The sequence below is a fragment of the Papio anubis genome, chromosome 18, assembly GCF_008728515.1.
Source record: "Papio anubis isolate 15944 chromosome 18, Panubis1.0, whole genome shotgun sequence".
Taxonomy (NCBI): domain Eukaryota; kingdom Metazoa; phylum Chordata; class Mammalia; order Primates; family Cercopithecidae; genus Papio; species Papio anubis.
This window is the reverse complement of record NC_044993.1, coordinates 47,860,485-47,886,205: the sequence shown is the minus strand read 5'-3', so window position 1 is coordinate 47,886,205 and position 25,721 is coordinate 47,860,485. Positions and strand designations below refer to the sequence as shown.

General features: G+C 48.4%; 1 protein-coding gene across 7 annotated transcripts in view; it reads left to right on the top strand.

Moving 5' to 3' along the window:
- KIAA0556 (KIAA0556 ortholog) overlaps positions 1 to 25,721 on the top strand; it is a 234,488-nt gene that overhangs the window by 140,801 nt on the left and 67,966 nt on the right. For 6 of the 7 annotated variants that reach the window (XM_009196201.4, XM_017953265.3, XM_009196203.4 and 3 more), the window contains 5 exons: positions 11,040 to 11,212; positions 12,238 to 12,303; positions 14,229 to 14,335; positions 16,548 to 16,650; positions 21,298 to 21,513. In XM_009196201.4, the coding sequence (XP_009194465.2) occupies positions 11,040 to 11,212; positions 12,238 to 12,303; positions 14,229 to 14,335; positions 16,548 to 16,650; positions 21,298 to 21,513 (665 nt within the window). The remainder of the gene's footprint in view (positions 1 to 11,039; positions 11,213 to 12,237; positions 12,304 to 14,228; positions 14,336 to 16,547; positions 16,651 to 21,297; positions 21,514 to 25,721) is intronic. The other variant, XM_021931849.2, reaches the window with a different exon arrangement.

Here is a 25,721-nt window from a genome sequence, read left to right as displayed (position 1 = left end):
AGGTAGTCTGCTATTCCAGAAGTGTAACCTTTTGCTTGTACCCCATAAAGAGTTATTTCTCCCCTTGCCCCTTTTTCTTAGACTAAGCCCATAAAATTGAATTTGTGTCAATTAAATGTGCGTGTGATGCAACTCCAAGAGAGCTTCATTCCTTTCTATCACTGCAACTGTCCCTAGCTCTAATGAAAGGGCCTCATGTCCTGTGTGACTCCAGCCTCAATCCATAAGCCTTCCAAAAAAGCTAATATAATCTCCTTCCAGAAACCTGTTGTCTTCTTGAGGATGAAAGAACATTAGTCTTTAATGCAGAAAGTTTACCGTCCAAGTTGTCAGAGTGCTCTAGGAAAGTGATATATCTAAACCACTTTTCCCAGACAAGCTGCCAAGCACAGAAAGAAAGCAACACCCCTCAGTGTGAGTGAATTAGAGGAACTCGACAGCCCTGTACTTCACGTTCCTGTCAGGAAAACCCGCAACAGCAAGACCATTCTGCCAAAGTCCAGAGACTCCTAATATATTAGCCAGCGCCCATGAACAGCAAGTGGCAGAAACCCTGATCGGCCTAAGCAACAAAGGAGAATGTCTTGCTCACAGACCTAAAAATTCCAAAAGGGTAGATTTGGCCTCAGGGATGGTGGGATCCTGGTGCTCAGATGGTCTCTTGGGAAGCTGTTCCATCACTTAGCTTTACACTTCTCTAGTCCAGAGGTTCTCAAACTTGGACATGCATCAGAATTACTTTTGCAAAGCCAATTAAAACATAGATTATTGGCCAAGCATGGTGGCTCATACCTGTAATCCTAGCACTTTGGGAGGCTGAGGCAGGAGGTTCATTTGAGCCCAGGAGTTCAAGACCAGCCTGGGCAGTGTAGTGAGACCTTGTCTCTATTTTGTTCTTAAATAAAATAATAATTTAAATAATCAGATTGGCCGGACATGGTGACTCTCACCTGTAATCCCAGCACTTTGGGAGGCTGAGGAGGGTGTATCACCTAAGGTCAAGAGTTCAAGACCAGCCTGACCAATATGGTGAAACCCCATCTCTACTAAAAATACAAAAGTTAGCCGGGCATAGTGGCGGGCACCTGTAGTCCTAGCTACTCAGGAGGCTGAGATAGGAGAATTGCTTGAACCCAGGAGGCAGAGGTTGCAGTCACCCGAGATCGCGCCACCGTGCTCCAGCCTGGGCAACAGAGCAAGACTCCGTCTCAATAAATAAATAAAATAAAATAAATCAGGTTATTGGGCCCCAATCCTAGAATTTCTGCTTCATTGTCTCTGAGGTAGAGGTAAGTGTTTTAATTCCTAGCAAGTTCCCAGGTGATCCTGACATTACTGGTTTAGAGAACACACTTTGAGACCCACATCTCTAGTTACTACCAGGCAGCCATTTCATTTGTGGCCCAGAGATGGCCCCCAGTGGCTCCAGGCTTCCTTTACTATCTGCTTTGCAATCCTCAGGTGAAAGAGACAGTTGTTTTCCTAGTTCGAGAACCAGCTCTCTCCTGAACCAGCCTCCCTTCTCCACGGTCAGGGAGAGGCAGTCTGGCATGGTCCAGGTTGAGCCAGAAGTGGGGTCAGATCTGCACAGATCCACTCCAGCCAGGGCCAGGAGTGGGGTCATATCCACCCAAAAGGCTGAGAAAGGTGAGGAAAGAATGGTTCCCTGGAGGAAGCCATGGGTACTGTGAAGATCATGGTGCCAGAGAGACAAAAGCCACTGCTATCCATTTCATAGCTGGCCAGGCATGGTAGATCATGTCTGTAATGCCAGCATTTTGGGAGGCCGAGGCAGGCGGATTACTTGAGGTCAGGAGTTTGAGACAAGCCTGGCCAACATGTCAGAACCCCGTCTGTACTAAAAGTATGAAAATTAGCTGGGTGTGGTGGCATGTGCCTGTTGTCCCGGCTACTCAGGAGGCTGAGGTTGGAGAATCACTTGAACCTGGGAAGTGGAGGTTGCAGTGAGCTGAGATCACGCCACTGGACTCCAGCCTGGATGACAGAGTGAGACTCCATCTCAAAAAATAAATCAACCACATAGGACATTTTGCCACAGATTCTACAGAGGCAGTGTAGAGCAACAGACTGTAACATCCAAGACTAGAAGTCATTTAGTCTGGGGGCCTTGATTGCTGTCCTTGAAAATCACCTGCACTCCTGGGCTCAAGGAGAGACAATGGCAGAATGAAGACAGTTAGGGCTGCAGACAGCACCTGCCATCAAGACAAGTCCCAAAAGAAGCTTTAGAGATGAGAAGAACACAGGCCTTGACAAGCCAAGTCTGTCGGCTAACTATTACTGCCTGACAACCCACCCCAAAATGTAGTGGCTTAAAACAGCAACCGTTTTATGATTGCTCATGAGTCTGTGGGTGGACTGGGCTGTTCTGTAGTGAGCTAGCAGGTGGCTAGGCCAGATGGTCTAGGACAGCCTTACTCACATGTCTGGCAGTTTTGTTTGTCCTGAGGACCTTGGCTAGAACAGCCCATCTTGGTCCCATAGAGTCTTATTCTCCAGCACTGGTGATTTCAGGGCAGCAAGAGAGGACAAGCCCATGCCTGGGTACTTTTTAAAGACTGCTTGGTCATGATTACTAATGTCCTGTTAGCCAAAGAAAGTCACCAGGCAAGGCTGGCTGCCATGCCTCATGCCTGTAAGCCTAGCAGTTTGGGAGGCCGAGGCGAGAGGATCACTTGAACCTGGGAGTTCAAGACCAGCCTGGACCTCATCTCTACAAACAATAATAATAATAATAAAGTTAGCTGGGTGATGTGGTGCATGCCTGTGGTCCCAGCTACACAGGAGGCTGAGGCAGGATGATGACTTGAGCACAGGGAAGTCAAGGCTACAGTGAGCCATACTCATTCCATGGCACTCCAGCCTGGGTGACAGAGTGAGACCCCATCTTAGATAGATAGATAGATAGATAGATAAGATAGATAGATAGATAGATAAGATAGATAGATAGATAGATAGATAGATAGATAGATAGATAGACAGACAGACAGATAGATAGATAGATAGATAGATAGAAAAATAAATAAAAATAAAATGAAAGCCACCAGGCCAAGCCCAGGTAGAGAAACAGACACCACCTCCTAATGGAAAATGCTACAAAATCACATTGCAGCAGTCCACATACAGGGATGGGGGGAATTCATGGCCACTTGCTGCCGTTTCCAATGCCATAGGAAGTAGGTAGCCTGATAACATTGGCCCATTTTGAAATGCATGGAGGATTTGGAGCACTCAGGCTTAGAACATTGTCCCAGGGCACACTCTCCCTTCCCCACCTCCCTCTTGGCTTTTAGAAGTGAGTGTGGACATCTGAAGACAAAACAGGGCTACGTCTACCATTTCCCTGCACTTTTTGCCACACAACATAGTGTACAGCTTCAAGGCCTACCAGGCATGTGACCACAGGGAGTGGGGTGCACTGTGGAAACTGGAGCACTTCGGCCCCGTCGAAAGGGGGCGCCATCACCCAGCTCCAGCCAATGGTTCCCACGTGTGAATATTGATCCAGGGTTGCCAGATGGTATTACTTTTCAGGAGATGCCAGGAATCCCAATTTTCAGGTGGATTTCCTTTTTTTTTTTTGTGAACTTGACATCTATTTTCAATTTTTCTAAAAAAGTAAAAGTGACACAACACATCTCTGTAAGCAGGTTATGCCTGTGGGCTGCTGGTTTATGATTGCTATAATAGACCCTTGTCCTTAAATTTCATATTCGCCATTTCGGTGGCTTCCCAGGTGACCTCCAAGGCCCTTTGCATGTAGTAAGGGGTAATTTTGCTGAGACTCTGAATTTGAGCTTTTCAAGTCACAGCTGGTGGCTGGTGAGCCAACCAGTGGCCTCGTGCCCTCACATCTTCTTTGTGACATGTGTTGCATTCATGGTAAATTTCCTGAATTGATACACCTTTTGTTTTTCTGTGAGAGCGAAGAAAGCCAAACACTGGTGAAGCGAAGAGAAAGCCAAGTTATCGGAAGAGGAATGGTTCTCAACCAGAAAAGAGCAGTTTGGGAGAAGTTAAAATGTTCTATTTGGCTTTTGCTGGTGGCACAAATTGACTGTGTGAATAGATCCACCATCCTCTAGATCTGTGATGGGAATAAATCCACCATCATGGGGTGTTCAGGCTAGCATTCGCCCAAGTGAGCGATGAGAGCATCAAAAAGAATTAAACGGTGGTTACCTCGTGCGTGCGTGCATGCGGTGTGAGGGAGTGTCCAGAGGGAATGTGATTTTGGAGAACGCGGGCACCATGTAGGACGGTTCTGGAAAGCCAGGATGGGAAAAGCTCTGGTAGTGGAGCGGCAGCGTTGACTTTCACTTGGAGACAGGGTGATGTAATTTTAAAAAGCACCTTCTTAGCATAATATGACTCAAAGGGCACAGGCAGCTCCTGGTGATCATGCCGCTGCTGGAAGAGCATTTCCTCCCAAATGAAAGATTTGCTCAGGGGCAACAGGGTCTGTGCAGATAAAACTGGTCTCTAGTGAAGAAAGATGCCTTTGTGAATCTCCCTGTCTAAGAGGAAGTGAGCACAGTGCTGCAGCGGCCAAGGACAGATCGTCCCACCTGCTCACAGGTCATGAGACGAGCTTCCAGGCTACCTCAGAGGCCCCTTGTTCCATCCCAGCCCCAGACTGATGAGGCACAAGAGGAACAGGCTCTTGCCCAAAGATTGGCAATAAAAAGATAAGGGTCATCACATGGTTCTCTTTAGACAAATTTTATAAGTGCTCTATGCGAGAAATGGCGAAGGAGCTTGTGAATTTCAGGTTCTGCTTGTCCTGGTGCTGCCCAAGCCTTCTACCAACGCTGGTGTTTGCACCCCACGTGTCAGGTGCTGGCTTATTTGTTTAGCTTTGCACACAATCTTGGTCCCTTATTTATGGAATTGTCTATAGGGTCTAAAGGGAGCTTGAGTTTTTCAACTGTGCTTTACTGCAGATGATGGAGAGAACCATGTGGTTTGGTGATATTCACAAATACTTAGATTTACAAGGTTTGGGGTTGAAGTCATTTTTCATCCATCCATTCAGCAAAAATTATAATGCCAGGCGTCAGGGATATAACAGTAAACAAGATGGGTATGATCTCATGAAGTAGGTGAGGCTCTACAAGAACTGAGCCCACAACCTCTCCACCCTCATTGCTAACCATCCTTCCACTTGCCCCCCATTCCAGCCTCCTTGCCACTCCTCAGTGTGCTGAGCTTGGCCCACCAGGGCCTTGGCACCTGCTGTTCCAGGCGGAGGGAACAGCAGGGTATTCCCAGGGCTCACTGCCTTCATGTCCCTACTCAGATATCCTCTTCCCAAATGGTACATCTCAAATAACCCCTGTGTGTCCCCTCCCGTCACGAGCAGCCCCTTACCCTCTGCATATTCCTGACCCGTGTCGGTCTCTGCTTTGTGACTACGAGGTCAATGAGGGCAGAAGTGTGCCTGTTCCTCCAACCCCTGTACCCCCACACCAAGAGCAGCATCTCACTCAACCAAAGAAGCTGACTGCATAGTGCAGGTTGCAAGCCTGGTAACAAAGTACCTTTGACTTTGTGGATAACCCATTTCCGCAGGAGGGGCGAGGGTGCGTCTATACCTTGGGGTGTTTTGGCTTCAGCTCCAGTATAGCTCAAAACCACATCCTTCAGCTTCCTTCACTCCTTTTTCTGGTCTTTCTAGCTATTTCAGGGACCTGATCCTTTTTGCACTAAGGAAGATACTGGTGAGGTCCTCCCCATCCTTTTACCTGTTGCTTGTTTCCATAACAATAAGAATGTGCAACACAGCTTGCTAAACAGAGCTTCTTCCAAACCTCATTCTCAGCCTATGTTTGTTTTACTTTCTCATCTCTCCTGTTGCCCAGCAGGCCAAGTGATAGATGAGAAGGGCAAAGCAGCCTCCAGTGGGCGAGCAGAATCCCTGGCTCACGTGTCTGGCAGCTCCTTACCTCTCTGTCCTCAGGAGCAGCATCAGGGATGATGACAAGAGACTGTACATCAAAGTCTGAAAATGGCCCACTTGATTTTTTTTTTTTTTTTGAGACGGAGTCTTGCTCTGTGGCCCAGGCTGGAGTGCAGTGGCATGATCTCGGCTCACTGCAACCTCTGCCTCCCGGGTTCAAGCAATTCTCCTGCCTTAGCCTCCCGAGTAGCTGGGATTACAGGCACCCGCCACCATGCCTGGCTAATTTTTGTATTTTTAGTAGAGATGGGGTTTTACCATGTTGACCAGGCTGGTTTTGAACTCCTGACCTCAGGTGATCCACCAGCCTCAGCCTCCCAAAGTGCTGGGACTACAGACGTGAGCCACTGCGCCCTGCCCCATTTGATGTTTATTGCACAGAGCAGCCATCCACAGGTGCTGTGGAGGTTCCTCCAGGTGCCTTGACCCTTCTCAGGGAGCAGCTGGGACGTGCCCTGGCCTGTACTAGAACAGCCGGTGGGTTCTGTTGGCCCTCACGACATTTCTTAAAAACTGGAAGACGTTATGAACAAATAAAATTCAGGGGATTTCACATAAATTTCAGATGCTAGCTTTTCTTAGGGGGAAAAAAAAAGCATTTGGTAACACTAGGAGCGCAGTCCTACAAGGCGAGCATTGGCTGGAGCTGGGAGGTGGCTTCTATTCAGTGGCACTCGGCCCCTGGCATCCAGTGACACTAAGATGGTCCCTGGGGCATTTGCACTCACAGCCCCTTTCTTGGGTGCCTGGCAAAACTTGCTATTCCTTCGTTTTAGGTTAGCATTCCCATAAAAACCCGCCATCCCCATCAGCCCAGTGCCTGGCTGTACTAGAAAGCAGCCCAGTAGAGCCTCCGGGTGTCTCCTGCCCTCTCCTGCCAGTGACATTCTTGATGTTGCTACCCGAACATTCAGACACAGCATTCTAATGGGGCGTAGCAAGAAAGTCAAGTGCTTCAACAGGAACCCTTAATAATCAACAGCCGATGGTTTGCTAAGGTCCTGAGAAGGGAAGCATGCTGTTTTTCAGCCAGCCTTGCACCAGGTCACAAATATACACAGATCCCCCAAGATGTCATACCTGTAAATTTCATTAGTTTGTTATAGGCCAGCATGAATACCAATCTTTGGTACCCTTAAATGATCCAATCCAGTTGCCTATGTTAAATTTACATCTCCAGGCCAGGCATGATAGCTCATGCCTGTAATCCCAGCACTTTGGGAGGCCGAGGCAGGTGGATCACTTGAGTCCAGGAGTTTGAGACCTGCCTAGGTAACATGGTGAAACCCCATCTCTACAAAAAATGCAAAAATTAGCCGGGCGTGGTGACATGTTCTTGTAGTCCCAGCTACTTAGGAGGCTGAGGCTCAAGAATTGCTTGAACCTGGGAGGTGGAGGATGCAGTGAGCCGAGATTGTGCCATTGCACTCCAACCTGGGCAACAAGGGAGACCCTGCCACAGTAAATAAATTAATTAACTAATTAATTAATTTACATCTCCAGCCTAGGCCCTCTCTCAAACTCTGGATTCCTGTGTGCACAGGTCAATTCAACAGCTCTGTTCTGCTGCCACACTCACATCCTGAACCCAGTTTGTCCCAAACTGAGCCCTCTGCTCCTCCCAGACTTCCTCCACCCACAGCCTTCCACAGCTCAGCAGAAAGCAGTCACGTCTTCCACTTCAAGCCGTCACCCACGGAGTCACCCATAACTCCTCTCTTCCTGTCCCATCCACAGCTGGAAGTCCTGTTGGTCTGTCTCTGGCAGATGCCCGTAATCTGACCGCATTCTGTGTCCTGTCCTCTACCACTGTTGCCTCCTGTCGCCTGGACAACTGCAGTAGCCCCTGACCATCTCCCTGCTTTCGCCCCTACCTAATTTCAGTCTTTTCTCCACTCTGTACCTACATCAGATGTGGTCTTCCTCTGCTCTGAATTCCTCAGTGGCTCCCCATTTCCCTCAGAGCATGGGCCTTCCAGTGCCCTCCAAGGCCCTGCATGACCTGCCCTCCGCCAACCCCTCTCAGTCCTTCTGTCAGCCTATACCCCTGCTGGCTCCGCTCCAGCCCCGTGGATACCTGGCTGCTCCGAGAACACATCACACGCCTCCCATCTTTGCGCTGGTGCCTGGAGCACACTTCCCTGGTCATCTGCGAGGCTCTCTCTGCGCCTGATACCCGCACTCCAGATCTCCCTGACCCCGATCTGCTTTGCGTGGTTTTTCATGTCAGTTTCCACGTCAAACACTGTGTTTTAAATTTATTATTTCTCCAGCTTATGGTCTCTCACTGTGTGAGTGAGGGACTTGGTTTCTCTGGTCACTACTGTGTCACCAGTGCCAAGAACAGAGCCTGGCACAGATAAATATTTCCCCAAGGGTTGAGATTCAGTAGGTAAACTCTCTTTAAGCACCCCAAAGAAATATTTGGAGCAGTTCTATATTTTAATGGAGTATGTTTTAGTATGAAAAAAATCCAAACATAAATAATTGAGAGGATGTTACAGTGACCTCCCCTCCCTGCCCCAATGTATCCATCCATTACCCACCCTTGGCAATAATCAATTTGCAGCCAAGTTCATTTCATCATCACCCCTACCCATTCCCCAGATTTTTAGGAAGCAAATCAAAGCCTTCATATAATTTTATCTGCAGATATTTTAGTATTCTTTTCTTTTTAGAGCTTCATTGTACTCTGTTGGGTGGGTGTACCATAATTTATTTTATTAGATGCTTAGTCTTATTAGGTGCTTCTTTTATATCACTGTGTATTTTATAAAACCAATTTTCCATTCATGGGAACTTCCAGAATCAACTGCAACTTTGCAATACTTGTTTTCTTAAATTGAGGTGTTATTACTTTGTAATTCTTGTTACCTGCGCAAAAGCAAAACAGAAAAGAGCAATGATATTGCAAAATACCCATCCCTCTTCCTAACATTATATATTATTCTTTACAGGTATTCTGTAAGAAAGTTAATTTTTTAAATAACTTTTTGTTTTGATGCAATTTTTTTAACTTTGAGTTTCAGGATTAGGTGTGCAGTTTGTTCTGTAGGTCAACTGCATTTCACAGGGATTTGGCATACGGATAATTTCATCACCCAACTAATAAGCATAGTACCTGATAGGTAATTTTTCTGGTCCTCTCCCTCCTCCCACCCTCTACCCTCAATAGACCCCAGTGTCTGTTGTTCCCGTGCTAGTATCCATGTGTTCTCGTTGTTTAGCTTATAAGTGAGAACACGCGATATTTGGTTTTCTGTTCCCATGTTAGTTTGTTCAGGATAATGGCCTCCAGTTTCATCCATGTTGCTGCAAAGGACATGATCTCATTCTTTTTTATGGCTGTATAGTATTCCATGGTGTATTCCATAGTATTCCACATTTTCTTCTTCTTCTCTCTCTATTTTTTTTTTTTTTTTCGAGACAGAGTTTCACTCCTGTTGCCCAGGCTGGAGTGCAATGGTGTGATCTCGGCTCACTACAACCTCTGCCTCCTGAGTTCAAGCGATTCTCCTGCCTCAGCCTCCCAAGTAGCTGGAATTACGGGTGCCTGCCACTACACCCAGCTAATTTTTGTATTTTTATTAGAGACAGGGTTTCACCATGTTGACCAGGCTGATCTCGAACTCCTGACTTCAGGTGATCCACCCACCTCGACCTCCAAAAGTGCTGAGATTACAGGCATGAGCCACCATACCCGTCCTCCACATTTTCTTTATCCAGTCTACTGTTGATGGGCATTTAGGTTGATTCCATGTCTTTGCAGTTGTGAATAGTGCTAGATGAACATACATGTGCATGTGTCTTTATGGTAGGATGATTTATATTCCTTTGGGTATATACCCAGTAATGAGATTGCTGGGTCAAATGGTAATTCTGTTTTTAGTTCCTTGAGGAATCGCCATGCTGCTTTCCACAATGGCCGAACTAATTTACACTCCCACCAGCAGTGTGTAAGCGTTCCCTTTAATCCTCAACCTCGCCAGCATCTGTTAGTTTTTTACTTTTCAGTAGCCATTCTGATTGGTGTGAGATGGTATCTCCTTGTGATTTTTGATTTGCTTTTCTCTAATGATTAGTGATGTCAAGTATTTTTTCATGTGATTGTTGGCTGCATGTCTTGATACAATTTTAAACTTAAAGAAACATTGTAAGGATAGTACACTGACACTTCCACCCTTCACCCACACACCCAGATTCACCAGTTAACATTTTACTCCAATTGCTTTTGCTTTTGCTTTATATTCTCTCTCTCTCTATATATATATAATTATATAAAAATTATATATAATTATACAAAGATATATAATTATACAAAAATTATATATTTATATATACAGAAATATTATGCACACACTTATGTGTATACCCGCTATCATGTATTGATCTGTAAATTAAATTACATAGCTATAGCTAGATCGATCGATAGAGAGCATGTATGTGTGTAAATATTTGAGATGAAGTTGCAGACATCATTCCCCTTTACCCCTGAACTGTGTGTGTGCATGTATGTGTGTAAACCATTTGAGATGAAGTTGCAGACACCATTCCCCTTCACTCCTGTGCATGCGTATGTACGTGTGTGTGTGTATGTGTGTGTGTGTGTTTGTAAGCTATTTGGAATTAAGTGGCAGACATCATTCCCCTTTACCCCTCAACACTGTGGTATATATCTCCTAAAAACAAGGGCATTTTACATAAGCACAGTACACTAATGAAATTCAGGATATTTAGTATTAATAGAATACCACTGTCTAAGCCACAGACTGTATTTGAATTTTTCCAGTTGCCACAATAGTGTTCTTTACAGCGCTGTTCTTTACAGCTGCTTGGTCCTCCTCAGGACCAAGTGCCCCCAGGGCACCACTGCATTCAGCCGTGTCTGCCTAGTCTCCTGTAATCTGGAACCGTTTTCTTTGTCTTTTATGACCTTGACATTTTTGGAGATTACAGGCCAGTTGTTTTATAAAATGTTCCTCAATTGGGGTCTAATAGATTTTGAGCTGCACTCTGAGAATATAATCTAAAGGAACGTCCCCCTGTCTTCTGCCCTCAGGACCTGGAAGCCGGCGAGAGAGACCCCTGTCTGCAACCCGCAAAACTCTTTGCGAGGCTGAGGACCTAGAGGAAGAAGCCTCTGCTGTGCTCCGAGCCATCCAGGTGGAGAACGCAGCCCTGCAGAGGGCGCCCCTCAGCAGAAAGGCTGAGCAGCCGGCCAGCCCACTGCAGGTGCGCTCCGGGCGGGGCAAGGAACCAGGGGATGCTCCCTGGACTAGGCAGTGTCTGAGCTGCAGTTAAGAAGAGCAGGTGGGCAGAAGAGAGAGGTGTAGTGGGTATCGCTGACCCCAGATTCATCCGTGTTTCCACTGTTCACAGACAGTCACCCACTGACCTGCTATGGCTCCCATTACTTCCGCCTTCTTTTGACTCTATTTCACAAAGCCTAAGCTGGGTGCTAATCAGCCTCCAATCTTCACTGATTTCCCTGCAAACCCTGGATACCTTAGAGCAGGGTTGCAGACAGGTGGGTCAGTGAAGAATGGAGTCAACGACAAGCTCTGGCTTCCCAGGAAAGGTCTCATTCCCAAGCATGGACCCTTCAGGCATCCATAGTCCTCACTGCTTCCTATTGTCCTGCCCCTGGCCCACTTCATTTGTTCACAGAGCCTCTCTGGGCCTACAGGGATTTGAGTTTCCAGCTGCTGCCTTCAGCTTTGAGCAGCCAATAGGAGGATAAATGGTGGGTGGAGCAGGGACCTTGGGGAGCTGGAGGCGTTGGGTATAGCTTGGGGTACACATTCTTTCCCAGAAGCTTGGTGTGTGACTCGCCTGTTGAAACCCTTTTTCGTAGTTTGTCCTCCTCGATGCTCTCTGTAGCCCTGAAATAGGCAGGCTGGTTTCATTGCCTCACTTTCACAGATGTGGCCGCTGGTACAGAGAAGCAAGGTGGCCTGCTTCTCTCAAGGACAGGGTGATCACATCTTTGGAAGTGGCCGAGGTCTGCCCGCCTGCAAGCCCAGGGCCCTGTCACCAGCACCAGTTGTTCCCCAGGCTCTATCTTGGGGCTGCTGTTTGGGGCATGCATCAAGCAGCACCTATTGTGTGTGTTCCCGGACCTCTGACCTTGCCCCTGAACTTTACGTCTATGGTAGCTTGAGAAGGTCCCTGCCCTTTTCTGTGCCCTCATCTTTCTGTGAACAGCATGGAGTGAAGGCTTTGTTCCAACGTCACATCATGTGATCACATCCTTACAGGATGCAGAGGGACCACCAGCAAAACCATGGACCAGTCTGCTGGAGGAGAAGGAAGAGACCCCTGAGGTCAGTGCCAGGCAGAGATGAATAACAAAGCCCCACGCATGTGCATAGCACCTGATGGCCTCCAGGGCGCTTTCCTTCACGCAGTCCCACCAGGTCCTCACTGTGTGCCCTGAGCACTGGTGTCATGCTGCCCATTTCACAGATAGGGAGACCAGGGCTGGCGTGGCTTACCCAAGGTCATGAGTTGAAGCCAGAACTCACCCAGGCCTGCTGATTCAAACTGTTGTTATATTTCTATTTATTTATTTATGTTATTATTATTATTTTTTGAGACAGAGTCTTACTCTGTTGCCCAGGCAAGAGTGCAGTGGTGCAATCTCGGCTCACTACAACCTCTGCCTCCTGGGTTCAAGTGATTCTCCCACCTCAGCCTCCCAAGTAGCTGGGATTACAGGCACCTGCCACCATGCCCAGCTAATGTTTTTGTATTTTTACTAGAGACGGGGTTTCACCATGTTGATCAGACTGGTCTCGAACTCCTGACCTCAAGTGATCCACCCGCTTCAGTCCCCCAAATTGCTAGGATTACAGGTGTGAGCCACCACGCCCAGCCTATATTTCTATTTATTGACAAGACAATGAAAAACAGATCTTAGTACCTTGAATAAATACATTTTTTAATCTGTATCTATCTAGGTCAGTTAAGTATATCTCAGCAAATTTGGTCCCAACAAATAAGGACGTGAATTAATAAAATGCCCAGGACTGTCTTTGCTTGGTCATACACAGGTCTGTGCCATGTGCTTAGAATACAGAGGCAGCTGAGACAGATGAGCCCTGGCCCCATGCAGCTTACAGGCAGCAGCAAATAAAACCATTCATAAACAGGGTGACGTCAGAGAGCGATGACAATCACAGCTGCTAATATGTGAGAGAATGACAGGGTATAGGGCAGTGGCTGCCTCTGACAGGGTGGTCATGGGTGCCCCTTGGAAGGCATGTCCCATCTGAGCTGAGCCCTGCCTGTTCAGACGGCACCAACAACAGGGAACGGCATTCCAGGTGGAAGGAACAGGGGAAAAGCTTTGAGGTGAGAATGAGCCCAGCCTGATCAAAGATTGGGAAGAAGCCCTTTGTGAGGCGGGGAAGAGGGGATGGGAGAAGCAGAGGGAGACAGAGCCCAAGCGGGACAGGGTATGCATGTCGCACCCCAGAGCGCCAGAGTTGTTTGTCGTTTGCGTTGCTGCCACTCGTCCTGCCAGTTCCCATCATCCTCGTCTGCCGCTAGCCTGTGTTTCTGACAGGCGTGCAGTAACTGCCCAGGTCCGGAATTTCTGGATGACCTAATTCCTGACCCACAGAGATTCCGTGGACTAAAATTTTCAGCAGATAGACAGCAGGGCACATTTCTAGTGTCAATGATAAATGAAAAAGAAGGGGAAAAGGCTCAGAGAATTAAAAATGAAAGGGCCTAATGCTGTTACTGGAATTCTTCATGGAGTCTGCTTACTTTGTACAAAGCAGAACAGGGGCTCAGTTGAGATGGCGAGAGGATTTTTTTTTTATTTTTTGAGACAGTGTCTCACTCTGTCACCCCGGCTGGAGTGCAGTGGCACGACCATAGCTTACTGCAGCCTCAAACTCCTGGGCTCAAGTGATCCTCCTCCCGCAGCCTCCCAAAATGCTACGGTTACAAGCATGCACCATTGCATCCGGCCAGTGAAGCTTTTTGATAAGAGAAGGTTTCTAGTAGCTCATCAAAGTGGATTGTTTCCTAGGAGCACCCTGGTCATCGGAAACTGAGATGGTGTGAGGGGTTCTAGATAGAAGCTTCAGGCAGTTGCTGTCACCCTCACATTCCTGTTCCTGTTTTATACAAAGGGACTGTCAGCCTAAGCATGCCTGCCCTTGACCATGACCCTGCTGTGTCTTAGGCCAGGAGTGTTGCCTGAGACATCTGTTTAATAAGCCTTTCCCATCCTCAGCTGCTTCCCATCACCACGGCGACCACCACTCAGGAGCCGGCCGGGGCAGCAGGGGGAGCCAGAGCCATCAACCAGGCCATGGACAGAATTGGACTTCTGGGAAGCAGGTACTACCAAGGGTGAAGCCAAACCCAAAACTCCTTAGGAGTGCAGCCATAGGGATCTTCTTCATGAGGGTTCTTTGCTTTTCCTATGTTTTTTCAAACCCCCTATTTCTTTCTTTAAGATGGGGTCTCGCTTTGTTGCCCAGGCTAGAGTGCAGTGGCACAAACAGCTCACTGCAGCCTCAAATTCCTGGGTTAAAGTGATCCTCCAGCCTCAGCCTCCTGAGTATCTGGGATCACAGGTATGTGCCGCTGCACCCAGCTAATTTGTGTACTTTTTTGTAGAGATAGGGTCTCACAATGTTGCCCAGGTTGGTCTCCAACTCCTGGGCTCAAGCAATCTACCCACCTCAGCCTCCCAAACAGGCGTGAGCCACCACGCCTGGCCCCAAATCTGTTAAACGATTCCTTTAGACTATACTCTGTCTCCCCCTCCAGCCCTAAAGCGTTCAAATTGACTTGATTTCTTTTAGGCATATAGCTCTTATCTTGGTCAGTTTGGCCGCAATCTGTGTAGAACTTGAACCTTCTCCAGGTTTCCAGTAGAATATCCCATGCAGCACAGGGCGTTAAACTTGTTCCCCTGCTGGTCTAGGGGGCGAGGCTGGCCCACAGCAGCGTCCTTCGAAGCTCCTTTTCTCTATTAAAAGTTTGTCCAAACTCAGCATTCTGTTCCATTAATGTGTAGCAGCAGTTATTGGAACTGTCAGGTTTTATTATCAAAATAAAGCCTTCCCTCCAGTCTTCAGACAAAATAGATCTTCAGAAAGATGTGCCAGGCTGAGCCTGTAGTTTCTGGCATGCCATGGCACACAGGCACACTCCGAGGGCCGCTGTGCACAGGCAGCTGTGCATGCTGGGCACTGTGCAAAGTGCCTGGCTGAGGGGCGAGAAGGGGCTGAAACTCAGCCTGTGTGCTGGTTACTAAGCTGAGGACCTGGCCTGGGGCTGCATCAGCCCAGAAAGGGGGTGGTGGCTTTTCTGCATGAAGAAGGAATTCACTAGCCAAGCTGTGTGCCCTCCAGGTCTGTGTCCACCTAGAGGGAGCCCTTTGTTATAACTTACAGGGAAACTGAATAGGCTAAAGGCACCGCCATCCATTCCTTTAAGACTCTCCAGGCCCCAAATAGAAATCAGGGCTGTGTACCATCGTGGCCATAATAAGAACTCGCAGTTTCCCCTGCATGTGAAAAGGCTGCAGCCGGGCGCGGTGCTCACACCTGTAATCCCAGCATTTAAGGAGGCTGAGGAGGGCAAATCACCTGAGGTCAGGAGGTCGAGACCAGCTTGGCCAACATGGCGAAAACCCGTCTCTACTAAAAATACAAAAATTAGCTGGGTGTGGTGGCGCGTGGCTGTAATCCCAGCTACTCAGGAAGCTGAGGAAGGAGAATTGCTTGAATCCTGGAGGGGGAGGTTGTAGTGAGCCGAGACTGTGCCTTTGCTCTCCAGCCTGGGCGACAAGAGTGAAACTCCGTCCTAAAAAAAAAAAAAAAAAAAAAAAAGAAAGAAAGAAAAGGCTGGGCCATGAGGATATTTTACATCTGATGCAGTTTTATTACAAGCAGCATACACTCCACCAAATGCTTCTTTCCTCGGCATCAAGATCCTTTGTGCTTCAGGGTCTTGGGGGTACCCAGCCTTAAACTGCACATGTGGGCATGTTTGCAAATGATGAAGGCATGCTCTGCTGGGTTTAGAATGCCATGTCCTCAGGAACAAGAGGAGCAGAGCAGATCTCCAGCCCAGGAGTCAGCAAATTGTTGCTGTAAAGGGCCAGATAGTAAATATGCTTTGCAGTTGGTTTTGTTGTTGTTATAGTTGTTTCTTTGTACAACCTTTTAAAAATGTAAACCGTTCTTAGCTCACAGGCTGTACAAAAACAGGCCGCGGGCTGGATTTGACCCGTAGGCCTTAGTTCGGCTGACCACTGCTCTTGACTCTCAAGTTCAAAGCTTAGGGAGGTCAGCTGGCCGCCTTGCCCCAAGCAGTGTGTCCCCAGCTGGGCTCTGATTCCATCGCTAATTGTATAGCCATTTATAAAGGGAGAAAAACAGCAAGCCTGCCCTTGCCTTTGAACTGGATACAGAGTGCATACTTCCTCTTCATTTCCTGTTCCCGAGAAGGAAATGTCAGTGTGGCACTTTTAATGGGAATGTTCTCTTTTGTGTGTCATTTACTACTACCTGTTTGCTAAAACCAAATCCCATTTCAGACAACAGCAGAAGCTTCTGAAAGTCCTCCAGGCCGTCGAAAGTGACTCTGCCCATCTCGGCAGGGTGGTTTCACCAACCAAGGAGCAAGTATCAGACGCAGAGGTGAGAGCCTTGACTTGATTTTCAGTTCTACATTCAGGAAGGTTCCCTCAGAACAGTCATTTCGCATCAGTGGGGATTGCTCTGACAGTGGTTAAATGAGCATCTCTCTGCCTGTGTCTCCATCTCCCCCCATCCCTGACACACAGAGGTATATATGATGAAGAGCAGGAGCAGAGAAAGGAAGATGTAGGCCAGAAGTTTCAGCAGAGAGAAGCCGGTCTGCACAAGAGGAAACATAAATAGCATGAAAGCCCATGGGAAAATGTCCAACATCGCTGGCAATCAAGAAACGCAAATTACAACCTAAATGTCCCATTTGCTCTCTGAATTGACAAATTATTTCTGAGGATAACCTCTAGTGCTAGCAAGGTTACAATAAAGCTGTGGCAGCCACACATACGTGGCAGGCAGCTGTATAAACAGGTAAAACCCTCTTGGAAAACAGAATGCTTGACCTTAGGAAGAGCCTGAGAAACACTTCTCAGAGTGTTTCAGCCCCACAATCCCGCTTCCTTATCTAAGGAAATCACCCCACAGAACTAAGAAGCTAGAGGCACACAGATGTCTGTTACAGAATTATTGGAAGTAGGGAAGACATTTTTTAAAAACCTAAATGTCTTATAACAATGGGGTTAATCAGGAAAAGTATGATACGTCAGCACGATGCAGTAGTATAAAAGGATGGAAGCTATCATTATGAGACGATGCAGACAAGAAATGTTAGCGATATCAGCCTAACTGTAAAAGGTGATGTTAATCTTCAAGTCCAATAGGATTGCAACAGCCACGCAAAGATGTGGCCATATGAGTGTGCTGATGGAGCTAGGACACAAAATACAAAATGGAACTGGGGCATCAGAGTGGTAGGATTAACGGCGATTCAATTTTCTTTCTTTTCTTTTCTTTTTTTTAGACAGAGCCTTGCCCTATCGCCCAGGCCGGAGTGTAGTGGCGCCATCTTGGCTCACGGCAACTTTTGCCTCCCAGGTTCAAGCTATTCTCCTGCCTCAGCCGCCTGAGTAGCTGGGATTACAGGCATGCGCCACCATGCCCAGCTAATTTTTGTATTTTTAGTAGAGATGGGTTTTTGCCATGTTGGCCAGGCTGGTCTCTAATTCCCGGTCTCAAGTGATCCACCCACCTTGGCCTCCCAAAGTGCTGGGATTACGGGCCACCACACCCGGCCTCCCAAAGTGCTGGGATTACGGGCCACCACACCCGGCCTCCCCAGCACATCCTTCTGCCCCTACCTTCACCCAAGCCATTCTTAGTATTATTTGGTATGGTGGTCACCAATGTTACTACTGGCCAGTGAGGACTTAATGCGAAGTCCTCCCAAAGCCACATATAAAATCCTGTGAGAGCAGAAAGGCCCCTGAGCTGGCCTGGTCTGGACTAGAGTTCCAGCTGTGAATCTGTGGCATTCATTGAGAGATTGTGTGACCTTAGACAAGCCTCTTAAGCTGTCTGGTCCTGGCTGTCAAATAGGGTCAATAATCCATGCCCCACAGGCCACTGTGAGGATGAAACAGGAAAGGTCTCTGAGAGCATGCAGCTCAGTGCAGGGAGAGACCAGCAAATATCCGCCGAGAGTTCACCGAGAAAAATCAAAGCTGGGGTCCCCACTGCATGGAATAGTTTCTTCATTTGTATTATTTTAATTAATTAATTAATTTTAGAGATAGGGCCTTGCTGTTTCTCCCAGGCTGGAGTGCAGTGGGTGTGATCACAGCTCAATGCAGCCTTGAACTCCTTGCTCATTCGATCCTCCCGCCTCGGCCTCCTGAGTAGCTGGGACTACAGTGGCCCCCCAGCACACCTGGCTACTTTAAACAAATTTTTTTGTAGAGATGAATCCTTGCTGTGTTGCCCAGGCTGGTCTTGAACTTCTGGGCTCAAGCAGTCCTCCTGCCTCAGCATCCCAAAGTGCTGGGATTGCAGCTGTGAGTCACCATACCCGGCCAAGTCTCCTTATATTACGGGAGACAGAAAATCCAGGGCAAACTGACTTATACAACAAAGAGAAGAAAAATGACAGACTCTTCTCATTGAAAATGACACAGGGAGGGCCAGGTAGGGCCTGGTCCAGCAGCTCCCACTGTGTCTTTCAGTTTCACCCGCTGCAGCTCAGTCCCATCTCTGCTCCCTCCTCATGGTCCCCAAATAGCTAGAATGGTTCTACCTTGCACCCCTGTGTCATCAGACTCCACTGTCAGGAGGGAAGCCCGTTTCTCACCATGTGAGTCTGTGATTGGCGTGCTTGCCTGTGCTTCCTTGGACCAGTCAGGCCCCTCCCTGGAGTGGGAAAGGGTCAGTCCCCCTATTCTTTATGGCTGAGAAAAGAGACGCCGTGCCTTCCCCCCAAGGAAAATCAAGTGGTCTCAGCAAGAGCAGGGACAATGAATGACAGGGGCCAGGAGCTGCCCAGCCAGTGTCCCCCTCCCACCGCCAAGCAGGATCCCAAATTGGGCAGTACAGAAGCAGGAGGAGCCACTGAGTAGCAACAGACAAGTTGTGACACTCGCTTAGTTAATAGATTCTTCAGCTTTTTCATTTACCAACACAGCTGAGGAATTTGCACATTTCAGATTGCACTGGGTGGGAGTTCTAGCAGCCCCTCTGAAAGGCAGCCTGCCTCCCATCTGGCCTTCCTCCCATCTGGCCCTCCTGCCTCCCACCAGCAAGCAAGGTGACCAGTGCTACTTCTTCAGCAGCCCCCAGACTGACTGCTTACCTGGTCCTGGATCGCTCCACACAAGCACAAGCTTATTAACCTCCCTGTCCCCTGGAGTCAGCTAAGCCAGTTTAGCTTTATCAGGGTCCTGCATGCCTGGGACTCAGACCCAGGGCAGCAGAGGGCTTGGCCAGGACGCCACATGGCTGTGAAGCAGAAGGAGGAAGCTGTGGGTTCCGAGGAGCCGGCTGATCAAAACAGGCCCTGTCTTTCATCCGGGAGCTGTGAGCTGACCTCTCTCCCTCCTCCCTATCCACGTTCCCACCATGTGGCAATCAAGGCCCCTCCAAACACACACTGAGAGCGATAGCACGTCTCGCTGGCTATTAATTTAAAAAAGTAAGTGGGGAACAGTTGCTGTTCATTTGCTCGGCTCCCTGCTCACAGAACCATTGCAGATTACCCGTGCTAATTAACAGAGGGCATGTGCACGCGGGGAATGCACCATTTTGTGAGTGACTGATCCGTGGCGACCAGTGCTGCAGTCAGCCCCGGAGGGCCTCAGGAAGCTATTCCGAAGGGTGGCCGTTTATTGATGGCATTCACGCAGGCTCTCAGAGCAGACAGCCGACGCAGGAAGGAGGCAGGCATTAAAACCAATGAAGGAGAGAAACAAAGAAACAGACACTTACGGAGCGCACCCAGGGCCGGGGCTCGTGATAGGGCCTTCTTAGGTATTGATATCCTATTTAACGTCTGTGACAGGATTATCACATAGATGGTGTCATGTCATCTTCCCCAGCCAGGCCGAGGGATGTCAAGTGACTTGTCCAAGGCCAGGGGGCCATGTTTCCTACTATATCAGTCCTCTAGGGCCGCCATAACAAAATACCATACATGGGGTGGCTTCAACAACAGAGATTTCTTTTCTCACAATTCCGGAGGCTGGAAGTCCAAGATCAAGGTGTTGGCAGGTTTGGTTTGTTCTGAGGCCTCTCTCTTTGGCTTGCAGACAGCTGCCTTCTTGCTTTGCCCTCATATGGCCTTTTTCTGTGTGTGCATCCTTGATGTGTCTCTCTGTGTCCAGCTTTCCTCTTACAAGGACACCAGCTAGATTGGATTAGTGCCCGCCCACCCTCCCCCCAGCCTCCCCCCAGCTTCCCCCCAGCCTCATTTCAATTTTATCACCTATTTAAAGGCCTTATCTCCAAATACAGTCATATTCTGAGGTACTGGGGATTAGGGTTTCAACAGATGAATTTGAAAGGGCTAAATTCAGCCTATAACCTTTTTTTTGTTTTTTTGTTTTTTTTGAGACTAGGTCTTTCACTCAGGAGTGAAGTGGTGCGAACACAGCTCACTGCAGCCTCAACCACCTGGGCTCAAACAATCCTCCTGCCTCAGCCTCCTATGTAGCTGGGACTACAGGCATGTGCCGCTGTGCCCAGCTCATTTAAAAAAAAAAAAATTTTGTAAAGACAGGATCTCACTTTGTTGCTCAGGCTGATCTTGAACTCCTGGCCTCAAGGAATCCTCCCAATTTGGCCTCTCAAAGTGCTGGGATTACAGGCGTGAGCCCCCATGCCCAGCCTCAGCCTGTAACACCTACTCAGTTCAGCAGATGTCGTGACAAGCTTCTGGGTACCGAACACTGAGTAGTTGGGGAGAGATGTGCGTGCTTAGGCAGAATTCAATGCTTTTTAGACATTTTTATGTATTTCTAAACTCTCAAACAGAATGCTCACAGAGTGCCAGTTACACAGCGACTCTATTTTGAATGCTTTACAGTATGAATTCATTTGATCATGGGAATAACCATAGGTAGTGGGTGCTATTCTTATCCTCATTGTACAGATGGAGAGACTGAGACACTGAAGGTTAACTAACTTTTTGAAGGCAGTGGTAGCAGAGGTAGAGCCGAATTCAAGCCTGTCATGACTTAATCCTTTGGTGTTATTTTTCTCTTCTTTAAGGACAAACAGAGAACAAGGGCAGACGAGATCAAAGATGCCATCTACGTGACCATGGAGATCCTGTCCAACTGGGGCAACTCGTGGTGGGTGGGTCTCACAGAAGTCGAGTTCTTTGACCTGAATGACACAAAGCTTTATGTGTCCCCCCACGACGTGGATATCCGGAACACAGCCACACCTGGGGAGCTGGGCCGCCTCGTCAACAGGAACTTAGCTGTGAGTAGAGGGGACACTGGATTGCTTCTTGGCTGTGTATTCCCATGCATTTTCTCTGCCCTTGATAAATCTGTGTTAAGGGTATGAGTGGAGGGAGGAGAAGAACAACAAAATCTGGCCAGGTACGGAGGCTCACACCTGTAATCCCAGCACTTTGGGAGGCTGAGGCAGGCGGATCATTTGAGGTCAGGAGTTCAAGACAACAACAGGCCTGGGCAACAAGGCAAAATTCTGTCTCTACAAAAAACACAAAATATTAGCCAGGCATCATAGCTCATGCCTGTAGTTCCAGCTACTTGGAAGGCTGAGGTGGGAGGATCTCCTGAGCACAGGGAGATTGAGGCTGCAGTGAGCTGTGATTGTACCACTGCACTCCAACCTGAGCAACAGGGTGAGACCCTGTCTCTAAAAACAACCAAAAATAGGCCGGATATGGTGGCTCACACCCATAATCCCAGCACTTTGGGAGGCCGAGGCGGGTGGATCACTTGAAGTCAGGAGTTCGAGACCAGCCTGGCCAACATGGTGAAACTCCGTCTCTACTAATAATACAAAAATTAGTCAGGCGTGGTGGCACATGCCTGTAATCCCAGCTACTTCTGGAGGCTGAGGCAGGGGAATCACTTAAACCCAGGAGGCAGAGGTTGCAGTAAGCCGAGATTGCAGTAAGCCAAGATTGCACCGCTGCACTCTGGGTGACAGAATGAGACTGTCTCAAAAAAAAAAAAAAAAAAAAAATTAAATAAATCTACCAGAGTTAATCATTTGGGCAAAGTTGGAGAGGAGCCTGAGGGAGCGGTGCTGGCAGAGGCCCCAGACACTCTCTCCCTAAGCTGTTTCCCAGCCCCTGCTCTGTGGGTATTTCTTGGGGGAGCCAATTCACCTTCTTTTATCCACCTTGCAGTTTTCCAGTCACCATCAAACACTGGACCTCAGGAGTCATTAAGGTTAATGGTTGTTCTTTGTAGTTGAAGAAACTACAGCTTGGAGAAGGGCATTGACTTGGCCAAGGTCATGCAGGTGGAAGGTAGTGGAGCCAAGTTCATATCAGGCAGCCTGGGCCAGGACCCTTGCCCACACTCCCTCAGGACCCTGCTGCCCTAGGTTGTGAGGTGCACACTCCACAAACGTTAAATGTTTCTTTCCTTTAAATATCCAACAGAGCCAGGTACAGTGGCCAACACCTGTAATCCCAGCACTTTCGGAGGCTGAGGTGGGCGGATCACCTGAGGCCTGGAGTTCAAGACCAGCCTGGCCAACATGGCGAAATCCTGTCTCTACCAAAAATACAAAAATTAGCCAGGCGTTGGGGCACACGCCTGTAGTCCCAGCTACTTGAGCTGAGGCAGGAGAGTCGCTTGAACCTAGGAGGGGAGGTTGCAGTGAGCCAAGATCGTGCCATTACAATCCAGCCTGAGCGACAGAGCAGGACTCTGTCTCAATAAATAAACAAACAAACAAACAACAGAATTAAAAAAAAAAAAAGATGGGGGAGGATACTGGCATTTTTTTCTTCCTGCAACTTGCAAGTTGGACACAAGAGACTGTGAGCTAAACTGAGCCAGAGTAGCCAGCCACATCATCTTTGCTATGCTGGGCCTCAGCTTCATTCATAATTGTCTCCTCAGAGACCTGAGAAGATGTTGTTATTGCGTGATCATAGCTCACTGCAGCCTCGAACTCCTGGGCTCAAACTGTCCTCCTGCCTCAGCCTCCTAAATAGCTGGGACTAGAGGCACACAACACCACATCTGGCTAATTTTGTAAAATTTTTTATAGAGACGGGGTCTCACTATGTTGCCTGGGCTGGTTTCCCTGGCCTCTAGTGATCCTCCCACCTCGGCCTCCCAAAGTGCTGGGATTACGGACATGAGCCAGCATGCCCAGCCTTTGCTGTTATTGTTATTATTATTAACAGTATTAATACCACTGGGAAAAGTAGTTAGAGTTATTCCCATTTTAAAGAAGAGGAAACAAGAAAAGGGGTGTTTGAAATGTCTGGTTCTAGAGACCCAGATTCTGGTCTTGACTCTGGCCTCGGCAACTTACCTGCCTTCTCTGAGAGTGGATTTTTCTGCCTGCTGAAAAATGGGAGATTGGGTCAATCATCTTTTAGGATTCTTAGATTTCCAGCAGCAGAAACCGAGTCCAGCTCAGTTAGCACATGTTTAAAAAGTAAGTGTGTTTCAAGTCTTTTGAGTAGCTAGTGTACTCACTGCCATGCAGGCCGGGAGAGGATGGTCTTTGTGGGAAAGTTGGGGTTTTAGGGAGCATCCTGGAATGCTGGCCACCACGGGTGTGGTCTTCTTTTGGGGGTGGGAGATAAACAGGAGGATGTGAGATTCTTCTGGAAAGATTCTTCTCTTTGGACTTGAGGTTCTGGGGGAGACTGTGCTGTCCTACTTAGAGAGTTGACTGTTTTGGCCTTTGTGTGAGTGGTCACTTCCATGGCATCCGAAACCATGACTAACTTACGTCCTAAACTGGGTCATAACTCAAGGTTGGGGGCTGCTTTCAGAGAAGGGAACAAAATGAGAAGGAGAGATGGAGAAAAGGATAAAGCTTCATTCCCTTAGTTCATACAGCCACCATGATTGAGATGCCTCGGCAGTGTCGGTTGGCTGGTTGGTTTGTCCTCACCACCCTCTGCTGGAAATAGTCTCAGGAAAGGAAGACTGATAGACAAACCTGACTAGGGCAGGACATCTTGATGCCAGTTCCACCAAGATGCCCCAGCGGGGCAGGAAGGGATTCTCCCTGAAGGAGTTCAAGATTGCTTAGAAAATGTGTAATGTATGTCACAAATAAAAATAAAAATTAAGAAATTCAAGATCACCACTAAAAGAAAGCTGGATGCTACAGAGCTAAGAAGCAACAGCTGTCCCCAGGCTTGGACTGGGTAGGTCTGAGTCCCCTTCTAGATCAGCAGCTCTGTGATCTCAGCCCTCGAAAGATGCAGTCCCTGAGCTGTGGATAACGGCCGCCTGGGCGCTGTGGCCTGGCCTATCCCTGTGCTGCCTCCAGATTCAAGTCTTTAGGCTCCCATGCTTGCTGCTGGGACTTGGGCCAGCCCTCACCACCCCTCCCCTACCCCGCTCTTGCGGAAAGCAGTGGCATTTTGGAAGCCTGCTCTCCAGAACAGAGCACACTAGGGACAATAAAAAGCATTGTTGGATTTGATGGGGACCAATTCTGATGATTGCTCTCCCTTTCTTCTGTTTAGCAGAGACTGGGGCACTTTGCCGTGTGATGACCCACCGTTTTGGTGGATTTGAGGTTTTTGGTTTTTGGCCCTGCGATTGGGACATGAGGCAGCTGTGTCACCCTGGGCTGCTGGGTCTCTGGGCTCATCTGCAGGAACGCTGGATTCCCCCTTCTTCCCTGATGCGGGGCTTCCCTGCATCCTGGGTCCCAGGCCCGGGGCTACCGGAGCACACTGCCTCTCAGAACCATCTAATTGCACCAGCGTGTGGCAGCCATAGCCTGGTGCATCGCCTCGTTTAACCCTCACATGAACCTTGGGATGACTCTCCCCATTTTATCAATGAGAAAAAACAAGATGTAGTGGGGAAGAGGCACTTGCCTCAGGCCGTAGAGCATGGCTAATGGAGCCCACCCGACAGCCGACAGCCGAGGTACCTAGAAGCAGAGGCTGGGTTTGAAAGAGAAAAGGCTTCAGTGGAGGTGAATTGGGGCATTCAAAAAATGTGGGAGTGCCCCAGCCTCTATGGAAACTCCTCCCTTCTCTGCCCGCACCGTGTCTCTTACTGGCTGCATCCCAGCCCAAGGCCTCAAGATGACTCCAGATTTATACACCCAGCCCTGCCTGCCCCTCTGAGTTCCTGACGTGAATGTCAACTTCCTGCTTGACATCTCTTGGATCTCTCCTGGCCATCTCAGACTTCGTTATTATTATTATTATTTTTAGAGACAGGGCCTTGCTCTGTCGCGCAGGCTGGAGAGCAGTGGTGCAGTCATTGCTCACTGCAGCCTCGACCTCCTGGGCTCAGCCACCCTCCCACTTCAGCCTCTCAAGAAGCTGGAACTACAGGTACACACTACCACACTTGGTTAATTTTTTATATTTTTTGTAGAGATAGGGTCTCACTATGTGGCCCAGGCTAATCTCGATCTCCTGACCTCAAGCAATCCTCCTGCCTTGGCCTTCCAAAGCACTGGGATTACAGGCATCAGCCACCATACCCAGC